Source organism: Anabrus simplex, chromosome 8, assembly GCF_040414725.1.
Source record: "Anabrus simplex isolate iqAnaSimp1 chromosome 8, ASM4041472v1, whole genome shotgun sequence".
Taxonomy (NCBI): domain Eukaryota; kingdom Metazoa; phylum Arthropoda; class Insecta; order Orthoptera; family Tettigoniidae; genus Anabrus; species Anabrus simplex.
Genome location: NC_090272.1, coordinates 246,668,631 through 246,692,138, shown reverse-complemented (window position 1 = coordinate 246,692,138; position 23,508 = coordinate 246,668,631). Strand labels below are relative to the sequence as shown.

Below are 23,508 nucleotides of genomic sequence, written 5' to 3'. Positions count from 1 at the left end.
TCGGATACATGTTGGTGATGTCAAAGGAACATAGAATGTGGTTTGGTTGCAGTGTAAATTTATTCAAGGTTTGAAATAGGTCAATTGAGTTCTTAATGAGGTTTTTGTTGTTGAATTTTTTGAGAAAGTAGTGTAGAAATCTTGAAGTTTTGTATGTTGGACTGCCTCTACTCTTGATAATTGGTCGGATGTGGATGTCTGTTGCAGTCTGTTGCGATCCCCTTGGATTTGGTTCCTATTCTAAATGGACTGTAGTTGGTTTCCTGTAATCTCACCCGCCAGGTTCTGATGATCTTTTCAAGAACACAGTTGAAGAGTATCGGGGATAGCCCATCACCTTGTCGGACTCCTGTTTTGATGTCAAAGGAATGCGAGAGACATCCGTGGAACTTCACCTTGGATTTTGTATCGGTCAGGGTGGCTCTAATTAATGCCTGCAGTTTCAAATCAACTCCAAATTCATTTAAGATGTTTAGCAGGACTTCCCGGTCAATGGAGTTGTACGCTTTCTTAAAGTCCACAAAGACAGACACATACTGCTTGGACCTTAGTGTACAATATCTAATGATCGTTTTGAGATTTTGGATCTGTTCAGCTGTTGAGCGACCTTTTCTGAACCCTCCTTGGTATTCACCTATTTGATGTTCGACTTGTGCTTCCAAACGCTCCAGGATGGCAAGTGATAGAATTTAGTAAGTCACGGGTAGCAAAGATATTCCTCTGTAGTTGTTCATGTTCTTCATGCTGCCTTTTTTGTGTAATGGATGGATCAAAGCTATTTTCCAATCTTCGGGTAGGGTCTCCTTGTTCCAAATTTCTTCTATTTGCTTTTGCAAGATATCAAGTGATTCCTCTGGGGCACATTTCCATAGTTCTGCTACTACTGAGTCTTCCCCCGGCGCTTTGTTATTTTTGAGACGGGCAATGTGGCGCTTGATTTCATCTCTGTCGGGTGGTCTGGAATCTGGGTACCTGAGTAAGGGTTCCTTGGTCTCAATGGCGCTTTGCGGTTTAGAGCAATTAAGTAAATTCTTGAAGTGATCTGCCAGAATGCTGCAATTTTCTTCATTTGACATCACCAGTGTGCCATCCTTTTGCTCAAAGCATAGAGATGGCGATTTATAGCCAGTGAGTTTGCGTTTGAAGGCTCTGTAGTACTCTCTGCTTTCATTCTTCCTAAAGTTTTGTTCTATCTTTTCAATGAGAGATTTTTCGTATTTACGTTTCTCAGTTCTGAACACCCTAGCTGCTTGGGCACGTTGGGTTTTGTAGGTTTCCCAATCATTTTCTGATTTCATAGAGTAGTACTGTTTCCACGCATTGAGTCTTTCTTGGAGGACTGATTCGTAGGTACCATTCCACCAGGCATGCTTTTTGCTTCTCTTGATTTCTGCAACGTCTTTGGCGGCCTCAACAAGGAGACTTTTGGCATTGTTAAAGTCACAGTCATTTGGTCTAGGCTTCTCCTGGAACTCCTCGACCTTTTGCCGAAGTTTATCATTGTCGAAGCGTGTGATCTGTTTGGTTGTCTTCCTTGTGTTTTTCGGGAATTGGTTTGAATTTGATAAGAGACATACAGTATAATGATCTGAGGCCACATTGATGCCTTTCTTTACCTTGACATTCATAATCTCAGGGCTGTTTCTCCTGCAGATTGCAACACGATCAATTTGGAACTCTCTGAGAGCTTGGACGGGAGAACGCCAAGTCATTTGCTTTCTGGGTAGATGGCGAAAGTGGGTCGACATGACCTGCAGGTTGTGATTTTCGCAAATGGACACCAGTCTTTTGCCATTGGGATTGGTTCTTTTGTGAGCAGGGTAATTTCCTATAACTTTCTTGTACTTCTGTTCATGACCTAGTTGGGCATTGAAGTCACCCAAAAGAAGCTTGACATGGTGTTTGGGGATTTTGTTTAATTTTTCATCCAGTAGGTCCCAGAAATTATCAACTTCGTCTGGATCAGACTTGTTCTTATCGTTTGTAGGAGCATGTACGTTAACTAGGGCATAGGTTTTGTTCACACATTTAATTGTGAGTATAGACAATCTGTCATTCACAAGTTCGAAATTTGCAACCGATTTAAGGATTTTGGTTCTGACAGCAAACGTGGTTCCCAGCATCACAGCTCCATTGAGGATTCCTCTTTGCGCTTTGCTCTTGAAAAATCGGTAGCCTTCGGATTAAAAAATCTCTTCATCTGGGTACCTTGTTTCCCGTAGGGCCATTATGGATATCTGATTTTCGTGAAGAGCTTTGGTGAGGGTTTTCAGCTTGCCAGTTTGTGTAAGTGAATTTATGTTGAAAGTTGCTAGAAAGGTTTTAGATTTTGGCCCGAGTTTTTGACTCTTCGGGGTACACCGAGACGCTCCGACTCGTCTCTTGCATGATGTCGAGTCTCCCCCAGAATCCGACTCGTGCGCCGTGGCATTCACGACGAGGGATTTATCCGAAGATTTACCCCCTGGGGTATGTTTCTTGAAATGTTGTGCCATCATGCTTTTTTGACTTAACTTTGCTTTGGACGGGTACCCATCCTTTTACAACTAGGGTTGTTAGCCCTAGAGGTTGCCTCAAGATGTTTTCTGGCTTCTGGTCATTTACCAGTCTTCGCCGTAACCCTGGCAGGGGACCAGTTTTTTTTTTCATGGTGGTATTTTATTTCCCTACTACCCTCTGACTCTGCTGGCGGCAGAGCCAGCGAGCTTCCCCAATTCCAATGGGACACGCCCGATGGAGGTAACCGGTAAATCCCCACTATTATTATTATTATTATTATTATTATTATTATTATTATTATTATTATTATTATTATTATTATTATTATTATTTGGTCATGTCCGGAAGACGCCTCAATACACCGGTCACATTAACAAATATTCAGTGATCGACAAAAACTCATTTTTATTATTATTATTATTATTATTATTATTATTATTATTATTCAATCAATCAATCAATACTGATCTGCATTTAGGGCAGTCGCCCAGGTGGCAGATTCCCTATCTGTTGCTTTCCTAGCCTTTTCCTAAATGATTTCAATGAAATTGGAAATTTAGTGAACATCTCCCTTGGTAAGTTATTCCAATCCCTAACTCCCCTTCTTATAAATGAATTGCCCCAGTTTGCCCTCTTGAATTCCAACTTTATCTTCATATTGTGATCTTTCCTACTTTTATAAACGCCGTTCAAACTTATTCGTCTACTAATGTCATTCCACGCCATCTATCTGCTGACAGCTCGGAACATACCACTTAGTTGAGCAGCTCTTCTTCTTTCTCTCAATTCTTCCCAACCCAAACATTGCAACATTTTTGTAACGCTACTCTTTTGTCTGAAATCATCCAGAACAAATCGAGCTGCTTTTCTTTGGATTTTTTCCAGTTCTTGAATCAGGTAATCCTGGTGAGGGTCCCATACACTGGAACCATACTCTAGTTGGGGTCTTACCAGAGACTTATATGCACTCTCCTTTACATCCTTACTACAACCCCTAAACACCCTCATAACCATGTGCAGAGATCTGTACCCTTTATTTACAATCCCATTTATAGGATTACCCCAATGAAGATCTTTCCTTATATTAACACCTAGATACTTATAATGATCCCCAAAAGGAACTTTCACCCCATCAACGCAGTAATTAAAACTGAGAGGACTTTTCCTATTTGTGAAACACACAACCTGACTTTTAACCCCGTTTATCAACATACCATTGCCTGCTGTCCATCTCACAACATTTTCGAGGTCACGTTGCAGTTGCTCACAATCTTGTAACTTATTTATCACTCTATAGAGAATAACATCATCCGCAAAAAGCCTTACCTCCGATTCCACTCCTTTACTCTGCCGAACACACACCCGCACTCACACTCACTCACGCCTTACACACACTCTGCTACCGTAGACACGCACACGCACATACGCACACACATACATACGCACACACGCACGCATACACACACCAACAGGTCCGTGAATACTCACCAACTTACCTCACGAGACGAGGCCGTGGACGGGCTGGAACAGACTAAAACAGTCTGGAGCTGGACTCGAACCAAATTAAACTAAAGGGAGGAGCGGGAGACGGAAAGAACCCAGAACCCTTCCCGATAAATGAAAGAACGGGGTGAAAATACATGGGGGTTTATTAATGAAAATAAAGCGAAAGAGATCAAACAAACAAAATAATAAAATCAAGCTTGAAATATTACTCACGGAGATATGCGTAGAAACTTATCATATAGGTTATTCATCCAATCATATCAAGAGGCAGATTGAAAAGATATCAAACATGGCCACACAAGCTTCTTTCAATCACAAACTTGTAACATACGATTTACTTCCTCCACATAATTTCATACACGCGACGTATGACACATTCGTCCTCGCAATGAATTAATATCAGTGGACATACATCGGAAGAACTTACACGCACATCAAATAAAAACATACACGTTACATCTCACACATCTCCATGTATATGGACCAGCATCCCAGAAAGAGATCCATCACGCAACATTCCCCCGTTTGAAAAACACAGCATCCCAGAAAAAAAGAATAAATATGGCTGCCATAGTTACGAGGAGAGTAAACAATGCTAACAATGAAGGAAGACTCATTCAAATGAAAGCAACAAACGTAAATATATAATTAGGCCAGCAAATAGCCTGAGGAATGAAAATAAGAAAATGTAAATAATACTTAAAAAAAATAACACTGTAAGAAAAGGAGAATGCTGTTAATCAGGCAGGCATACAGCACAACCACACGTACACACTCACCATAGAGACCCAAAAGAAATGTATACGGGTAGAATAATCAGTTTTGTCCAGACACATAACGAACACAGAGAGGTCCGCATAGCAAGACAAGTGCTTTCATGGACTCATGAGCTCAATACAAGACGCGTAAAATAACAAAGGATTGCCGCATGAAGGCAAAGCACATCCTCACATAATTCACAGTAGCTTCATCGTAACCATCACGCTTGCAACGTATTCATATCGCCTCACCACGGACGAACATGAATACCAGTCATAGCGTCAAACACAACGTCACGCATCAAGAGCTCGGCCATGAGAGAATCGACGAATAAAAATAAATGGCAATAGGTCTCGAACTTCAGACCACATACACGCCAAACAAACACACCACTGACTAAAACCATCCTCCATCCTTACGGGTTTAAGTCACACAAAAATCAGAACACACAAGATCAGAGAAAACTAGCAATAAGACAAAATGCAGCATTAACGGTTAAATGTACATAACTAATAAGCCCACGCAACCATAGCAAGCCAAAAAAAAAGGGTTACCTTAATAGTCGGGCGTTGCTGAGAGCATTAGGTAGTCACCAAATAGCGACCGAGATAAAGAGCCGGGCATTCAAGCAGATAAATATACTGAAGGAAAAGTAAACGGCACAGGTCAAAGATCTCGTATCTCAAAAAGTACATTGTTGTCTCGACCGCCATGTCGGCTACAACCGTCCTGCGAACTTATCTCAAAGAAGGCGAGCACAAGACTGACTAAGAGGGCACCTCGGCTGATGGCCGGAAGCGCACTCTGTCAAGGAGAAAACGAGTCATACGTCACGTCCAGGGAATAAATTGACCGAAAGGTCGATTGCAGTCAATGTATTACATACAGAGGAGTGCGCCACCAAGGGAAACTTGGTGCGGCACATCTTCCCCACACCCCCTCGAAAATGAGTCCTTACTTGGTGATCAGGCAAGAAGGGCTCATTTTACCACGGGTGAAATTTAACACTAAGTGTGTACACACTCTACAACTAAGCGTATCAATTAAACAATAACTTCAAACATTAAAAATAGACAACAGAATATGAAAACATCTATGCACACGTCATAATGACACCTTATTTTGAAGATATACAATATAATGAACGTCCTTTCGTTATCAAACACAGATTCATTAAGAACTAAGCAGGCATCAGTGTCCTTTCACCGAGCGGTAATTGACTCCAAGGAGAGTTATGGCAAGTCAGGCAAACATGTGCGTCTAAACAAGTTCAGACCACAGTACTTCAACACACTCCGACCTCTTCTCAGTCACTGAGGGTGGATTGCGAAGGAATTTGGTCGAGCTATCAGTACGTTTCTTTTTCTTACAATACAAGTGTTTCTCACAGGGCAATCATTACCTGAAACACAAAACAATATAAGCATACCGGTACATGCTTGCAACAAGTCAAAGTTAACTCCATATTATCAAGTCCAATACATCTTAAGGGTGCTAAATAAATCAATACTACGAACTTCTGGAGTAATACTTTTTTAACATGGAAACGTGCGCCTTTGATTGCACACGGCCGGAGAGATCCTCCACTTTTACCGTAACAGGTCCCAGAAACTCAGTGATCCTTCTGGGCTCAGACCACTTTCGACACAGCTTTTTACTAATGTGATCCATGGTAGAACTGACGGGGAACCTCTTTACCAGGACCAGATCTCCGACGCGGAAAGGCACAGGCATTCTTCCCTTGTTATACCTCTGGGCCACCCTGTCTCTGGTTTTAATCAGTTGCTCGGAGGCTATCTTCCATTTCTCCAGGACATCCAGACGTCGGGAGGGTTCGGAGAGATACTCCACATTCCATTTCAAAGAGAGTGGATCGTTGGGGACCCTGCCCAAAAATAATTCGGCAGGAGTGAAGCGGCTGGACTCGTGCATGGCAGTGTTGAAACCTAGGCTGAAAAAAGAGAGATAGCAATCCCAAAGGGATTGGGTGTTATAATGGAAGGCAGACAAACAGATTTTTAAATTTCGATGAAATCTTTCAACAAGGTTCGGTTGAGGGTGATGAGGGCTCAGACGGATATGTTTTATACCCCAGGAGAAGCATAAATTACGGAACTTAGCGCCGGTAAAGACCGAAGAATTGTCAGAGACAAGCGTCCTAGGTGGACCAAAAACTCCGAAGATGTGTTTAGTTAACAAATTCACCGTGACGTTAGAATTAATTTTACGAACTGGGAACAGCCAAATGAATTTAGAAAAACCGTCGATAACAGATAAGATACCCACGTTGCCAGATTGAGATCGAGTTAGGGGTCCAAAGAAATCAATGAATAGTTTCTCACCAGGAGAATTAGCAACGTCGGCGGAATGAAAACCGATCTGAGTATTCTGAGCAGGCTTACATTTTTGGCAAACATCACAGGTTTTGACATACTCGAAGACTTCCCTTTTTAGGTTCGGCCAGTAATAATTCCGGGAAATTTTATGAAAGGTTTTTAACTGACCGAGGTGGGCGCCTAAATGAGAATCGTGATAATAATTTAAGATCATGGGTCTCAGATTCTGGGGGACGAAAATTTTAGAAGTACGGTTGTGAAGACTTTTGTAACACAAAAGGCCCCTTTTTATTTCAAAGGATTCCCAACCTTGTTCCTTCTTCGAAAGTCTATCGGCAAGACGGATACATTCATCGTCTTTCTTCTGGAATTCAGACAATTCGGTAAAACTAAAGGGGTAGTTTCGAAGGATGCAGACAGGAAGATGATTATCGGGGCTGCACCCGATCTCGTAATCAGTTGTCTCGCCACCTTCAAACATGCGCGACAAACAATCGGCAACAATATTATCTTTACCTCTTACATGAACAACAGTGAAATTATAAGACGACAGTCGGAGAATCCAACGAGCAGTCCTCCCTAACCTTTTGACATTGGCAGCCATCCAAGATAGTGCTTGGTTATCAGTATGAATCCAGAAATGTCGGTGTTCGAGGTACGAGTGAAATTTCTCGACACCAAGGACAACAGCCAGACATTCTTTTTCGTACGTGGAGTACCTGGTTTCAGAGTCGAGCAATTTCTTACTGAAATAAGCAATGGGGGCGAGATGATCGTTCTCCAGTCTTTGGTTCAATACAGCAGAGACAGCAATATCACTAGCGTCACACTGAAGGACAAATTCCCCGTTAAAGTCAGGGTTGTGCAATACGGGAGCTTGACAGAGGGCGCCTTTAAGTTGGCAAAAAGCTTGCTCTTGAGCATCGCTCCAGAAGAAACGAACATTTTTCTTTTTCAACGAGTTCAGGGGCGCTGAAATTTCAGAAATGTTGGGGATGAATCTAGAATAAAATCCAATCATGCCAAGAAATCTACGGACAGCTCGTAGGTTCTTTGGCCTGGGAAATTCACGAATGCATTTCACTCTCTCAGGATTAACAGATATGCCGGAGCCAGAAACGATATGTCCTAAAAACTTTATCCTTCTAGAACACAAAGATGCCTTCTCAGGATTGACAGTGAATCCGTGCCTCTTCAACCTAGTGAAAAATTCGCGAAGATGAGCGACATGTTCCTCGAATGTGTCAGAAAAGATCATGACGTCGTCTAAATACGAGAATAAACAAGAGAACTTTAAATCACCGAAGACGGAGTCAAGAATGCGACTCAGCGCTTGGCCGCCTACTGAAATACCCATGGGAACTTTATTAAATTGATATAAGCCAAAGGGGGTGGCAAAAGCCGTAAATTCTCGGCAACTAGGGTCGAGAGGAATCTGGAAATAGGCAGAATTGAAGTCGAAAACAGAGTAGAACTGGGCCTTCCCGAAGGATTGCAGGGCAGATTCGATGGTTGGGAGAGGGAAACTGTCGAATATAACATTGCGATTCAAAGATCGATAGTCAATCACAAGACGAGGTTGGCCATCCTTTTTGGGAATCAGAAAGGCGGGGCTACTAAAAGAAGACTTTGATGGGCTAATGACGCCTTTCTCCAGGAGTTCATTGATACACTTTCTCATAGCGGCGAGCTTGGGAGGGGAGCAACTGAAAGGTGGGTGTCTGACGGGAGTACGATCTTTCAGTTCGATGCAGTACGAAAATTCTTTGGCACACCCTAATTTGGCAGTAAGTACCTCAGGGAAATCTTTTAGAAGATCATTGAGCACGGAGACTTGGTCATTGGAAAGATCAGATGGATCGATAAGGGGAACGCCGTTCGATACAAGGCATAACGGATTATTACCAGTAGGAACCTCGAAGTGGAAGTTTTCATTTGATCGAAAGCGAAAGGCAAATGAACAGCTGATAAAATCGATAGATAGATAACCCGGTGGCTAACATGAAATCAGATCCAAGGATGAGGGGAACAGTCAAATCGGGAACAACGTTAAAATTCCAGTCCCAGGAAAAATTGTGAATTTTGAAATGGATACGAACACGTCCGGTGGGACACATACGATGGCCATTGGCAGACACGTAAGTTGCGGAACATTCACTATCTCGAAGATGTTTCAAAGCCATGCCTTCTACCACAGACTGATTTACGAAAGAACTCGAGGATCCGGTATCCAAAAGGGCATATAGCGAGCGCGAGCCGGAAATAATTTTGGCCCAAGGAGACGCAAAGGGAAGACCACAAACTTTGCGGTTTGAAGAGGTTTGGGGCACCAACGACGGGCCAACTCGTGGGTGCGGGATCAGTTTCCCTGGTTTCCATTGCATCGAGGACAGATATCACGAAATACGCCAACTAGGCCACACTGACAGCATTTTACTGGGGGCTTCGAGTTACACTGCATGAAGACGTGCCCATCTTTTCCACAATTCCAGCATTTAATGGAGCTAGACATCCTCCTACGGGGTACGTTTTGATTTTGAAGACTGCCTGCCATCTTATTTAAAGAGTGAGGAGGTTTTGACCAGTAATCAGAACGATCAGTGCATGACGCTGAAGAGAGCGGTTGGGCAAAGGAGACCGATTTAGACACAGGGCGACAGGCGGTGTCAGGGAAAGAACAGGCATCGGGCGGAGGAGGAGGTTGATATAAGTGATTCAGTTGAAGAGTAGACTCGAATTCGCGCCCTAGATTGATTATATCATCCACACAATTTACCTCAGATCTCTTTATGAAGAGTTTATAGTTAGGAGCCAAATTACGGTAAAATGTATCAAATATTTCAGTCTCATGAATGTCAACATCAAGACAGTTAAACAAGGTAAGGATACCAGTCGCATACTCATCAATAGGTTCGTTAGGACCTTGGGTTCTCCGTAGGATCTCTTGTTTAAGAACAAAATTCATGTCTGATAGACCAAACCTAATTTTAAGTTCCTTCGAGAAATCGGACCAACATTTGACTTTAAATTTATTTAATCGGAACCATTTACTTGCACGCCCCTCTAACATACCGGGGATGACAGGGACAAATAGGTCTAGGGACATGGAAGCACACGCAGCGACGTCTTCGACTCTCTCTAAGAATTCGATCACGGAGAAACCTTTTTCTTCGCCGGAAAATTTCAAATTCCATTTTCGAACAACATCAAGCGCAGGATTAAATTGACATGGCCCACTCACAATAGGCTGAGGAATGCGATTTACAGTATGAACATCCATGCTAGAGATAAACTCATCAGGGCGATTGTTTACAGCAATACTCGCATTGTTGTGATCAGAGTTTGAATGAGAGGAATTACCTTCCATAGACGTGCCTGAATTATTTTGCATATCAACACTGGGGAGATTTTCACACGCATTATCTTGTATGTTCTCCATTGTTTACAGATAAGATAAATAATGCAAGAGCAACAGTCAACAATGACAAAATCACAACCAAAGTTATACACAAGATTTAACGAAAGTATGCTGTGAAATAGCATCAATTAATATATATATTATTCATGGCACAGTATAAACACAAAAAGGAGGACTTAATTTTAAAAGAATCCAGCTCTGCTCCACCGAGAATCAACCCCTCGGTGAAACTTTCCAGCCACGAACCACGCTCTGCATAGCATCTACCGCCCACACACCCGCACTCACACTCACTCACGCCTTACACACACTCTGCTACCGTAGACACGCACACGCACATACGCACACACATACATACGCACACACGCACGCATACACACACCAACAGGTCCGTGAATACTCACCAACTTACCTCACGAGACGAGGCCGTGGACGGGCTGGAACAGACTAAAACAGTCTGGAGCTGGACTCGAACCAAATTAAACTAAAGGGAGGAGCGGGAGACGGAAAGAACCCAGAACCCTTCCCGATAAATGAAAGAACGGGGTGAAAATACATGGGGGTTTATTAATGAAAATAAAGCGAAAGAGATCAAACAAACAAAATAATAAAATCAAGCTTGAAATATTACTCACGGAGATATGCGTAGAAACTTATCATATAGGTTATTCATCCAATCATATCAAGAGGCAGATTGAAAAGATATCAAACATGGCCACACAAGCTTCTTTCAATCACAAACTTGTAACATACGATTTACTTCCTCCACATAATTTCATACACGCGACGTATGACACATTCGTCCTCGCAATGAATTAATATCAGTGGACATACATCGGAAGAACTTACACGCACATCAAATAAAAACATACACGTTACATCTCACACATCTCCATGTATATGGACCAGCATCCCAGAAAGAGATCCATCACGCAACATTCCCCCGTTTGAAAAACACAGCATCCCAGAAAAAAAGAATAAATATGGCTGCCATAGTTACGAGGAGAGTAAACAATGCTAACAATGAAGGAAGACTCATTCAAATGAAAGCAACAAACGTAAATATATAATTAGGCCAGCAAATAGCCTGAGGAATGAAAATAAGAAAATGTAAATAATACTTAAAAAAAATAACACTGTAAGAAAAGGAGAATGCTGTTAATCAGGCAGGCATACAGCACAACCACACGTACACACTCACCATAGAGACCCAAAAGAAATGTATACGGGTAGAATAATCAGTTTTGTCCAGACACATAACGAACACAGAGAGGTCCGCATAGCAAGACAAGTGCTTTCATGGACTCATGAGCTCAATACAAGACGCGTAAAATAACAAAGGATTGCCGCATGAAGGCAAAGCACATCCTCACATAATTCACAGTAGCTTCATCGTAACCATCACGCTTGCAACGTATTCATATCGCCTCACCACGGACGAACATGAATACCAGTCATAGCGTCAAACACAACGTCACGCATCAAGAGCTCGGCCATGAGAGAATCGACGAATAAAAATAAATGGCAATAGGTCTCGAACTTCAGACCACATACACGCCAAACAAACACACCACTGACTAAAACCATCCTCCATCCTTACGGGTTTAAGTCACACAAAAATCAGAACACACAAGATCAGAGAAAACTAGCAATAAGACAAAATGCAGCATTAACGGTTAAATGTACATAACTAATAAGCCCACGCAACCATAGCAAGCCAAAAAAAAAGGGTTACCTTAATAGTCGGGCGTTGCTGAGAGCATTAGGTAGTCACCAAATAGCGACCGAGATAAAGAGCCGGGCATTCAAGCAGATAAATATACTGAAGGAAAAGTAAACGGCACAGGTCAAAGATCTCGTATCTCAAAAAGTACATTGTTGTCTCGACCGCCATGTCGGCTACAACCGTCCTGCGAACTTATCTCAAAGAAGGCGAGCACAAGACTGACTAAGAGGGCACCTCGGCTGATGGCCGGAAGCGCACTCTGTCAAGGAGAAAACGAGTCATACGTCACGTCCAGGGAATAAATTGACCGAAAGGTCGATTGCAGTCAATGTATTACATACAGAGGAGTGCGCCACCAAGGGAAACTTGGTGCGGCACATTACTCATATTATTTATATATATAAGAAAACATAAAGGTCTGATAATACTGCCTTGAGGAATTCCCCTCTTAATTATTACAGGGTCAGATAAAGCTTCACCTACTCTAATTCTCTGAGATCTATTTTCTAGAAATATAGCAACCCATTCAGTCACTCTTTTGTCTAGTCCAATTGCACTCATTTTTGCCAGTAGTCTCCCATGATCCACCCTATCAAATGCTTTAGACAGGTCAATCGCGATACAGTCCATTTGACCTCCAGAATCCAAGATATCTGCTATATCTTGCTGGAATCCTACAAGTTGAGCTTCAGTGGAATAACCTTTCCTAAAACCGAATTGCCTTCTATCGAACCAGTTATTAATTTCACAAACATGTCTAATATAATCAGAAAGAATGCCTTCCCAAAGCTTACATACAATGCATGTCAAACTTACTGGCCTGTAATTTTCAGCTTTATGTCTATCACCCTTTCCTTTATACACAGGGGCTACTATAGCAACTCTCCATTCACCAGGTATAGCTCCTCCGACCAAACAATAATCAAATAAGTACTTCAGATATGGTACTATATCCCAACCCGTTGTCTGTAGTATATCCCCAGAAATCTGATCAATTCCAGCCGCTTTTCTAGTTTTCAACTTTTGTATCTTATTGTAAATGTCATTGTTATCATATGTAAATTTTATTACTTCTTCGGCCTTAGTCTCCTAATATATCTCGACATTATCCTTGTAACCAACAATCTTTACATACTGCTGACTGAATACTTCTGCCTTTTGAAGATCCTCACATACACACTCCCCTTGTTCATTAATTATTCCTGGAATGTCCTTCTTGGAACCTGTTTCTGCCTTAAAATACCTATACATACCCTTCCATTTTTCACTAAAATTTGTATGACTGCCAATTCTGTTTGCCATCATGTTATCCTTAGCTGCCTTCTTTGCTAGATTCAATTTTCTAGTAATTTCCTTCAATTTCTCCTTACTTCCACAGCCATTTCTACCTCTATTTCTTTCCAGTCTGCACCTCCTTCCTAGTCTCTTTATTTTTCTATTATAATAAGGTGAGTCTTTTTTTACCACTCCTTACCACCCTTAATGGTACAAACCTGTTTTTGCATTCCTCAACAATTTCTTTAAACCCATCCCAGGGTCTGTTTACATTTTTATTTACCGTTTTCCACCGATCATAGTTACTTTTTAGAAACTGCCTCATGCCTGCTTTATCAGCCATATGGTACTGCCTAACAGTCCTACTTTTAAGACCTTCCTCTCTATCACATTTATTTTTAACTACGACAAAAACAGCTTGCTGATCACTAATACCATCTATTACTTCAGTTTCCCTATAGAGCTTATCTGGTTTTATCAGCACCACATCCAGGATATTTTTCCCTCTGGTTCCATCACTTTCTGAATCAGCTGTCCTTCCCATATTAAATTTGCCATTTGTTGGTCATGCTCCCTGTCGTTCGCATTTCCTTCCCAATTGACATCTGGCAAATTCAGATCTCCCGCTACAATCACATTTCTTTCCATGTCGTTTCCCACATAGCTGACTATCCTATCAAATAATTCCGAATCCGTGTCAGTGCTACCCTCTCCCGATCTGTACACTCCAAATATGTGAAGTTGCCTATTATCTTTAGAAATGAGCCTTACACCTAGAATTTCATGGGTCTCATCTTTAACTTTTTCGTAGCTTACAAATTCTTCTTTCACCAGAATGAACACTCCCCCTCCCCCCTTCCTATCCTATCTCTGCGATACACACTCCAGTGCCATGAGAAAATTTCTGCATCCATCAAATCATTTCTCAGCCATGATTCAACTCCTGTTACAATATCTGGTAAATATATATCTATTAAATTACTTAATTCTACTCCTTTCCTTACAATACTTCTACAGTTCAACACTAACAATTTTATGTCATCCCTACTTGATTTCCAGTTCCCTGTTCCCTTATCACCGCTCCCTAGGCCATCCCGTTTCCCTGAATGTACCTCCCTATTACCCTTCCAAACAAATTTCCTAACTTATACGTACCACTAGGGTTTAAATGAAGGCCATCTGAGCGCAGATCCCTATCTCCTACCCACCCATTAGGATCTAGAAATTTCACTCCCAGTTTCCCACATACCCACTCCATAGTCTCATTTAAATCCCCAATCACCCTCCATTCAGTATCCCTTCTACACAGTATTTCACTGATAACAATCTCCACTTTCTTAAACTTTACCCGTGCTGCATTTACCAGATCCCACACATCTCCAACTATGTTGGTACTTATAACAGCTTGCCTTACGTTGTTGGTACCAACGTGAAACACTACCACCTTCTCCTTCCCCTCCTCCCTCTCTTCTACTTTCCTCAACATCTGCCTCAACCTAATTCCTGGATAACACTCTACCCTGCTACCCTTTTCTCCACGCACTTTCCCCACATGTCTAACGATGGAATCCCCCATGACCAGAGCCTCAACCCTACCCACCTCATTTGATCCCCTCCCCTCCTGGTCAGCCCTATCTTTCCTGATAGCTGCAGAAGCTACTTCCTTCTCCCTTTTCTCCTTCCCATGACCCTGTTCCACCTGTCTTTTCCTATCCTCTATTCTACATTTTCCTTTCCTACCTTTTCCCTTCCTCCTACTTCCATGCATCTCAGGAACAGTTCCCTGTCCCTCATCTTCCCTCTGTTGGTCTACCTGGAGTGACTCGTACCGATTTTGCACAGACACCTGTCCTGAATTCTGATCCTGAATAGAGCCCTTAGCCTGCAATCTCCTTCCCCTTAGAACATTAGAGCACCTGTCTTCTACAACTCCTCCCTTTCCTTCCCCTCCCTCTTGTACACCTACTGTAACCTGTACATTGTTTGAGGGAGTCCTATCTTCCTTCCTGTCTTCTGTGAGAATCCTAATTATCTCCCTCAAACTTTCCAACTCCTCCCTCATACCCCTCAATGCCTCGCCACACCCACAGTAAGTACACTCGTGCTCCTTAGCCATTCTTTACGGGAAAAAAAATTAAATTAAAAATAAAATAACTTATTTGCAAAAAATAAATGAACGGAGGGATATATATTGTCTGGGATAGTACACAACAATAAGGTAATTAATATACGACTACACTACAATACTACTTAGTCGTGCTCTATTTTTTATATCCTACAACCCCTGACAGGATAAAAACTGCTGTTAATTACTGAATATCGAAAGTAATAGCCTACACAAGAACTACACAATTCCAAACTGCAATTAAGCCTATTCTAATTACAACAACATTATTTTAGTAAGAGTTTCTACGGATAGCTCTACTACACCAGTACTACACAAATATTTTACAATAATAAAATAATCACACTAAATTCTAATAGGATATTACTCGTATACTACTGTACAGTACACTACAGTAATTTTAAACTACTTTCAGACGTATCCTAATTACGATACCGGTACCGTACCGTATGTCACTAAACTAAGCACAACAGAAATGAAATTTGCAAGAACTACTGTACTCAAAGATTACCAACGAAGCTAAATGCTTAGACAAATTATTATTAGTATTACGGTCTAATAGATACACACGAATATAGCAGGCAAGATACGGCACTATCTAAATGTACTGTATCTATACTACAATGTATCTACACTACACTACACTGCGTTTGGTTAAATGCTTAAGTACCGAAAGGATTGCCATACACGAAGAAAAACACGAATATAACTGGCAAGATACTCCTCATATTCAAATATTGCATTGTTGGTTACAGTCGTGAACAAAGGGTGTAGTGTAGTCAAGTAAATATAAATAAAAATCAGCTGAGCTTGTATTCCATTCATTTGTACTTCTGAGTAGGTAGTTAAAGTATACGTAATTTATATTTTGCTCCCTTGATCTTTCAGTATTTATGAGCGGTTAGCTAACAATAATGAAGTTCATTATTATTATTATTATTATTATTATTATTATTATTATTATTATTATTATTAGCAGCACTCGTCATTCTTAACCATCACACCATACGATCATTTATGTGGAATCTTAACCTCTGTTCATCTTTGGGTACGTAGTCTTTCAAACGACTCTCTGCGCAGTCCATTTATTTCCCACGTACTATTACGGGTTCGAATCCTGCCTCTACGTAATTCAGTTTTACTCTGTTACATTGCCCGTATTTGTACATTCATTTTCTCTGTGTATATCATTAATTTCATACATTTCTTCGTATCACATTATCTTTCAACACAGCTTCATTATACGGTAAGTGTCCCCATACGGAATTTTATCTCTCTTTATATCTCAACATCATTTTATTCAATTATTAATCACAGAGTTTTCAACTGACATTTCTTATCGACGACATCGTACGACATATTTATATTCTGACTGCATGATCTTTACTACATCTCTCTTCATATCTGATTTACTTCTGAGGTCATTCTCCACAAATAATCGCAACAGCCTGAAATTATATTCGCCGAAATTCGATAATCATGATCACGTAATTATTAGTCCTACGTGTCCGGCTAATACTTGCAAATTTAATATCAGACATTTATTTATAAAATATTGGACCATAATTTAAACAACACGTTTACTAGCATTTAAGGTTTATTTGCACCGGTATTATTACTCATAATTATTAATTCACAAAATCTAATTACCACATATTTTTAATTCCAATTAAAAAACTATTCTGTCATCAACGATTCCCGATTATCTTAACATTTTATCCATTCAAAATTTAATGTTACTCACTGTTCATATTGAAAGACGATATCTCATGAATTATTATTATTTGTTCGTGACATTCCCTACAAAATTTTGTCAACGTTAATAAAAAAATTAACACAAGGGAAAACGCTGGCATCGCACGTGGCTGGATTTTCCATAACATTATCATACAAATCGTCGTTAATTGAGTGACATAAAAAGCAAACTCTGGGTCAGTTTGAACATTAAACACAAAATCAAATGTCGAGAAAAAAACTTGACTAGATTAATATTATAATCCATGCATGACTTAAATTACTACCCTATACCTACGGAAATATATGTACAACAAATTAAATACATTATTTGACCCAACATGTACAATACTACAATTTAATTCCGTCCGTGTATACTAAATTTAGAATGGACTCGGGAAGCGATCCATTTTGTTACATGAAGTAACCAAGTCAATATTAAAACTGTTTCCCTTCCCAGTCATGGTAACATCCCCAAATAAATTTACATATCAGTACTCATCTGTAGTGAAATCCTTGGCAGGCAGCACGGACGAGAGGCGCTCCCATAATGGGTGGTTTCATTTTACCTTCATATTTTTTTCCACGGCGTTCCGCCATTATAACACTGATTTAATAATTATGACACTGATTTAATATTTTAACATATTAACACTGACACACTGAAATTAAATTTTACCATATAGTACCACTACGGTACCATAGACCCAATTATATCTATGTACACTATTTTATCTTCGTCCTTTTCCCGCACAAAGTACTGGACACAAAACGACGGAGTGTTGGTTAAATCGCCCGGCGCGCTTTACAGTCTCCGACACGGCACATCCAAATTAATATCAAGTCACACACTTGATGTGTTCATTATGACGGTGGTTTTATTTCAGCTACCTACAGTACAGGCTCATTTATTCAGTAAGATTTCCATTTACTGTCCGTCACACAGTTTAGTACACCTACTTTCACTGTTACTTTAAAAGAATATATTTTATCACTCCTTGCTACTATTACATCTTTTACTTGAATTCACAATATACAACTTGTAGCCTCAGACCGTAGCATGATCTGGCGTGATCTAACTTTACTCGACCCGCGGGTAACTGGAACACAACACCCTGATTCAGAGTCACAAGTCACTTTTCCCGAGCTCTGAATACACTTGAGATTGTACGTAAGTGCGGTCGTCCGTAAACTGAATTAGTACGTAAACTGAGGTAATGAGTGTTCCTTGCACACGTATTTATTGATGGAGGACCTTACTGGTGGATTAGCTGACGAAGAAGGGGGGGCGGGGATTTTTCAAATCGGCACTCGCAGTCTGAACTGGAAGTTATAACTGATACCAAATTAATCCCCTCATCTGGAACATACACCTGGTTTAATACGATCTCCTAACAATCGCAGATTTCGGAGATATTAACAGATATCGCTCCACAATAATTCGTGGGTTTCGTAGCGTCTCTCATGGCGTGGTCATCCTTCGCCAATAGCATTTGAGACGCCCTGTTTCCAGGAAATTCAGTCTTCAATTTATTTAATTTGAGGCTTATTATTTTCTTCTACGCATGACGTCTAAAAATTTCCTTAATTTGATTCATATACTTGCAATAATTGATTAGTAATTACTTTTGAAAATAATTGACACTTTATTTCATATCTTTCAAGATGGTACTCCTGACTGGCCAAATGAATTTTGTGATTGGACTAGAGCAAGCGGTTCATTTGAGTTTTCCTTTGTAACAACTTGACAACACATGCCCTGAGGCTGTGGTCATTCCCATTCTCCAATTCCAAGAATACATGACATCACGGAAAGTTTCTGCCTGACACAAATATATCTTCGCAGCGCTAATGTTGCAACCTTTCCGTTGTTTCCTGGCTCGCCTTTCTCTTGTACGAAACATGTTTGTGGACATCTGTATCTTCTGGTCGGTAAATTAATAGGCCCCCTACGGAGAACAGCACTCTAGCCATTGTGACAGGCTAATCCTCACGGCTCCGCTATGTCGCGCGGCCAGCCCTTTGTTTCAACATTACTTAGGACTGAATATTGTCAACCAATTTTCTTCATTTCAATACGCGTACCATATTCTCCTTCGGATATCAAATCATGATTAAATTATGATCCCTATCACTTGGGTTCACTATAGTGGAACGGACCCGAGGTGCGTCCGCTCGCTTAGCTGCTCTAGCAAGGTCCGCTTGTCGTCCCACCACAGGTGACAGTTTTAATAATCTGATGATTATATAGTAATTCATTTCTGTGAAATTCTTTTGAAATACTTTGCTTCAGAATTAAATGAATTATAATAAGCTTGATCTTCGTCTCCCTCCACCGAGCGAGGGCCTTTGCTCAGGTGGCAGATTTCCTATCACTTGTTTACCTATTTTTTTTATTAAATGGTTTCAAAGAAGTTGGAAATTTGTCAAACATCTCCCTTGATAAATTATTCCAATCCCTCTTTTGTTTTCCTATACACAGATATTTTCCCCCAATTTTTCCTCTTGAATTCCAACTTTTTCTTCATGTTATGATTTTCCTACTTTTAAAAACTCCTTTCAAGCTTATTCATCTACTAATGTCTTCCGCGCCATCTCTCCACTGACAGCTCTTAGTCATGCAGCTTGCTTCCTTACTCTTAAGTCTTCCCAGCTGAAAGTTTGCATCACTCTTTTGCTGGAAATCACCCACAACAGATCATGGATCTTCTCCAGTTCTGAAACAAGAAATCTTGCTGAGGGTCCCACACCCTAGAACCACATTCTAATTGGGGTCTTGCCAGTGACTTTAGCCCCTCTCTTTTACATCCTTATCATCATCATCATCATCATCATCATCATCATCATCATTGATTTGCCCTTCCAGCAAGCTGGGTAGGGTGTTTGAAAACGAGCATCTTCCAAAGTTGCATATTCAAAAAGATTTTATTGTCCATGACAGATTCCCAGTTCCATCCTCTTCTCTCCACGTCTTCCCTCAGTTGGTCCATCCATCTTCTTCTTGGTCTTCCAACTGGTCTTCTACCTCTTATTCTCTTTCCCAAATAAGCACATGGTAACCGCGTGCTATTCATTCATTTAACATGCTCAAACCATTTAAGTCTAGATGACCTAAGTCTTTCCTCCGTCGATTCACTTAGACCTAGGTTAGATCGAATCAAATAATTTTTTCACGTGATCACGTTGTGTCTTTTGGAGCGCAGTTGTAAGAAATTTCATTTCACAGGCTTGAATCGTACTACAATCCTTTGATGTTAGTGTGCAGATTTCCAGAAAATATGTAAGGATGGGAATGAAATATGACTTGTACAGGAACATTTTTTCTTCTTTGTGGGACCTTCTCATCCCGTAGTAGGTATCTAAAGATAATGTAAAAGTTAGAGCCTTTGGTTACTCTGTTTGCTATTTCTATCCAGCCCTATTATCACTAGCCATTACATTCTAAATATCTGAATTGGTATACTACTTCAACTTGGTGGTCCTGTAGTTTTATGTTGCATTCTGTATTATGTCTGACGATTTTCAGGCTACTGTTTTTGATGGGTTCAATTTCATTCCATAGTCATCAAACTTATTATACCATGCATTCAGATTATTTTGCACTCCCTCCTCCATTTCATCCCATATTACCATGTCATCTGCAAACTCCGGAGCCTGGAGATCTTTATTACCTATTCCTTTTAGTTCCTTTAAAATGGTATCCATGACTGCTATGAATATAAGAGGTGATAAGACACTTCCCTGTTGTTCTCCTTTGGTTGTATTGAACCATTCAGAGTGACCATCTCCAATACTGACACAGCTTTTGCAATTAGTATATAGCATTTGGATCTTCCTAATAAGGTACTCAGGTACACCAGGTTTTCTAAGACTTTTCCAAATACTTGATCTAGGAACATTATCATACACCTTTTCAACGTCCATAAGCACAATAATTAGGTCTTTTCCTCTTTCCCAGTGTTTCTCTCCCAACATTCTCAAAGCAAATATCAGATCTGTTGTTCTTTTTCCAGCCCTAAAGCTGTGTTGTTCTTCTTCTAAGATAGGCTCTAGTATATCCCCTCACCAGACGCGTTGGCCATGCGGTTAAGGGCGGGCAGCTATGAGCTTGCATCCGTGAGATAGTGGGTTTGAACCCGACTGTTGGCAGCTCTGAAGATGGTTTTCTGTGGTTTCCCGTTTTCACACCAGGCAAATGCTGGGGCTATACCTTAATTATGGCCACAGCCATTTCCTTCCCAGTCCTAGACCTTTCCTATCCCATCATCGCCATAAGGCCTATCTGTGTCGGTGCGACGTAAAGCAAGCAGCAAAAAAATATATATCCCTTACCGGGAGAGTTGGCCGTACAGTTTGGGGTGCGTGGCTGCGAGCTTGCATCCGGGAGATAGTGTGTTCAAATCCCACTGTTGGCAGCTCTAAATATGGTTTTCCGTGTTTTTGCATTTTCACACCAGGAAAATGCTGGGGCTGTACCTTAATTAAGGCCACGGCCGCTTTCTTTCCACTCCTAGGCCTTTCCTATCCCATCGTCACCATGAGACCTATCTGTGTCAATGCGATGTAAAGCCACTAGCAAAAAAAATAGTATATCCCTTACTCTGGCTTCAATGATCTTCTCCATGATTTTAAGGCCATATGATTGGAGGGTAATGCCTCTGTAATTTTCACTTTTCCATCTACTCTGTTTCTTAAAGATAGAAACTACCATCCCTTTTATCCAATCTTTAGGTATTTTGTCATCCTTCCATATTGTTCTGAAAACTCTATATAGGCACTGTATTCCTGGTGGACCAGCAACTTTAATCATGTCAGCTCCTTGCTGACTTACAACCCTTAAATACCTTCCTAACCATGTGAAGAGATCTGTAACCTTTTTTTACAATCTTGTTAATGTGATTACTGCACCTTATACAGTATTATTACCTTACAGTGACCCCATGAGGTACTTTAACTTAATCAATACAGCAATTAAAATGAAAGGAATAACATCACTTACAAAAAGCCTTATCTGTTCCAGTTCTTTACTCAAATGATTTACATATATAAGAAAACATAAAGGTCGGAACCCTCTCCCTTATTAATCATTATAATGTTTACCCACTCTAATTCTCTGCATTCTGTTTGTTCAAGCCATGTGTCTGTAAGCTTGCATCTGGAGGATGATTGGTTCGAGCTCCACCGTCGGCAGGCCTGAAGATGATTTTCCCTCCAGGCAAATGCTAAGGCTGTACCATAATGAGGACCATGACCGCTTCCTTCCTGTTCCTAGCCATATTGTATCCCTTCTTCGTTACGAGACCTATCTGAATCGGTGCAGCGTCTGAGCCTCTGCTCATCAGTTTTGACATGGCAGAGTAAACTGAATCACTCTTAGATGGCTGGGGTTTGGTTGGGTAAACACTATATGTTGTACAACATGTACTTGTTTCGCCCTCTCCTAGGTCTGGAGTCCGACTTTCTACCACTGCTACTCTTTACATACCTCTATTCAGGTAATATTAATATCTCTAATAACTATTAATTATGATTCCTAGGTCCAGTTGCCATTGATAAAAGGTCCTGGCAGCACTGGTGATCAACAAGGACAAGTGATCATCGTTGCTGAAGAACTGGCGCAATTGAAGGATGAAGTAGTTTTGCAGTTTAGCGGACATAAATTAGATAAGAAGAATTGGTTTTGGAAATCTGATCCCTTTCTTGTATTTCATAAATCTCTGGAAACAGGAGAGTTCTCTGTTGTGCACAAGACAGAAGTAAGTGATCTACTCTTGCATTGAATTATCTTTAAAAAATGTAAACAAACTTATTCTACAATTTCTTTATATGAAATTGCAGTACCAGTACTTAAAAAATGTGTGTACTGGCTAGTTTAATATTTTGCACAGTGCAAACCTGCTTAGCCAAGGTAATTGGGAGTGAGAGTACCTCAGCTAAGACAGAACATGCAGCAAATTATGATTTTAGCTTAGAACTACTGATCTAATACAAATAATTAAATATGGAAGATGTATGTACATACAGCAGGCCTACTTAACAGAGCACTTAATACTTTGCAAAAGAGTCCTGGCTTGCCACTGTGTTGCGCCACCATCTCTGTCACGCCATGGACATCCATGGCATGTGAGAT

The 23,508-nt window shown here is 40.7% G+C and overlaps 1 protein-coding gene across 1 annotated transcript in view; it reads left to right on the top strand.

Moving 5' to 3' along the window:
* LOC136878773 (copine-8) overlaps positions 1–23,508 on the top strand; it is a 374,905-nt gene that overhangs the window by 142,567 nt on the left and 208,830 nt on the right. Inside the window, exon 3 of the mRNA XM_067152239.2 lies at positions 22,916–23,134. Within this exon, the coding sequence (XP_067008340.2) occupies positions 22,916–23,134 (219 nt within the window). The remainder of the gene's footprint in view (positions 1–22,915; positions 23,135–23,508) is intronic.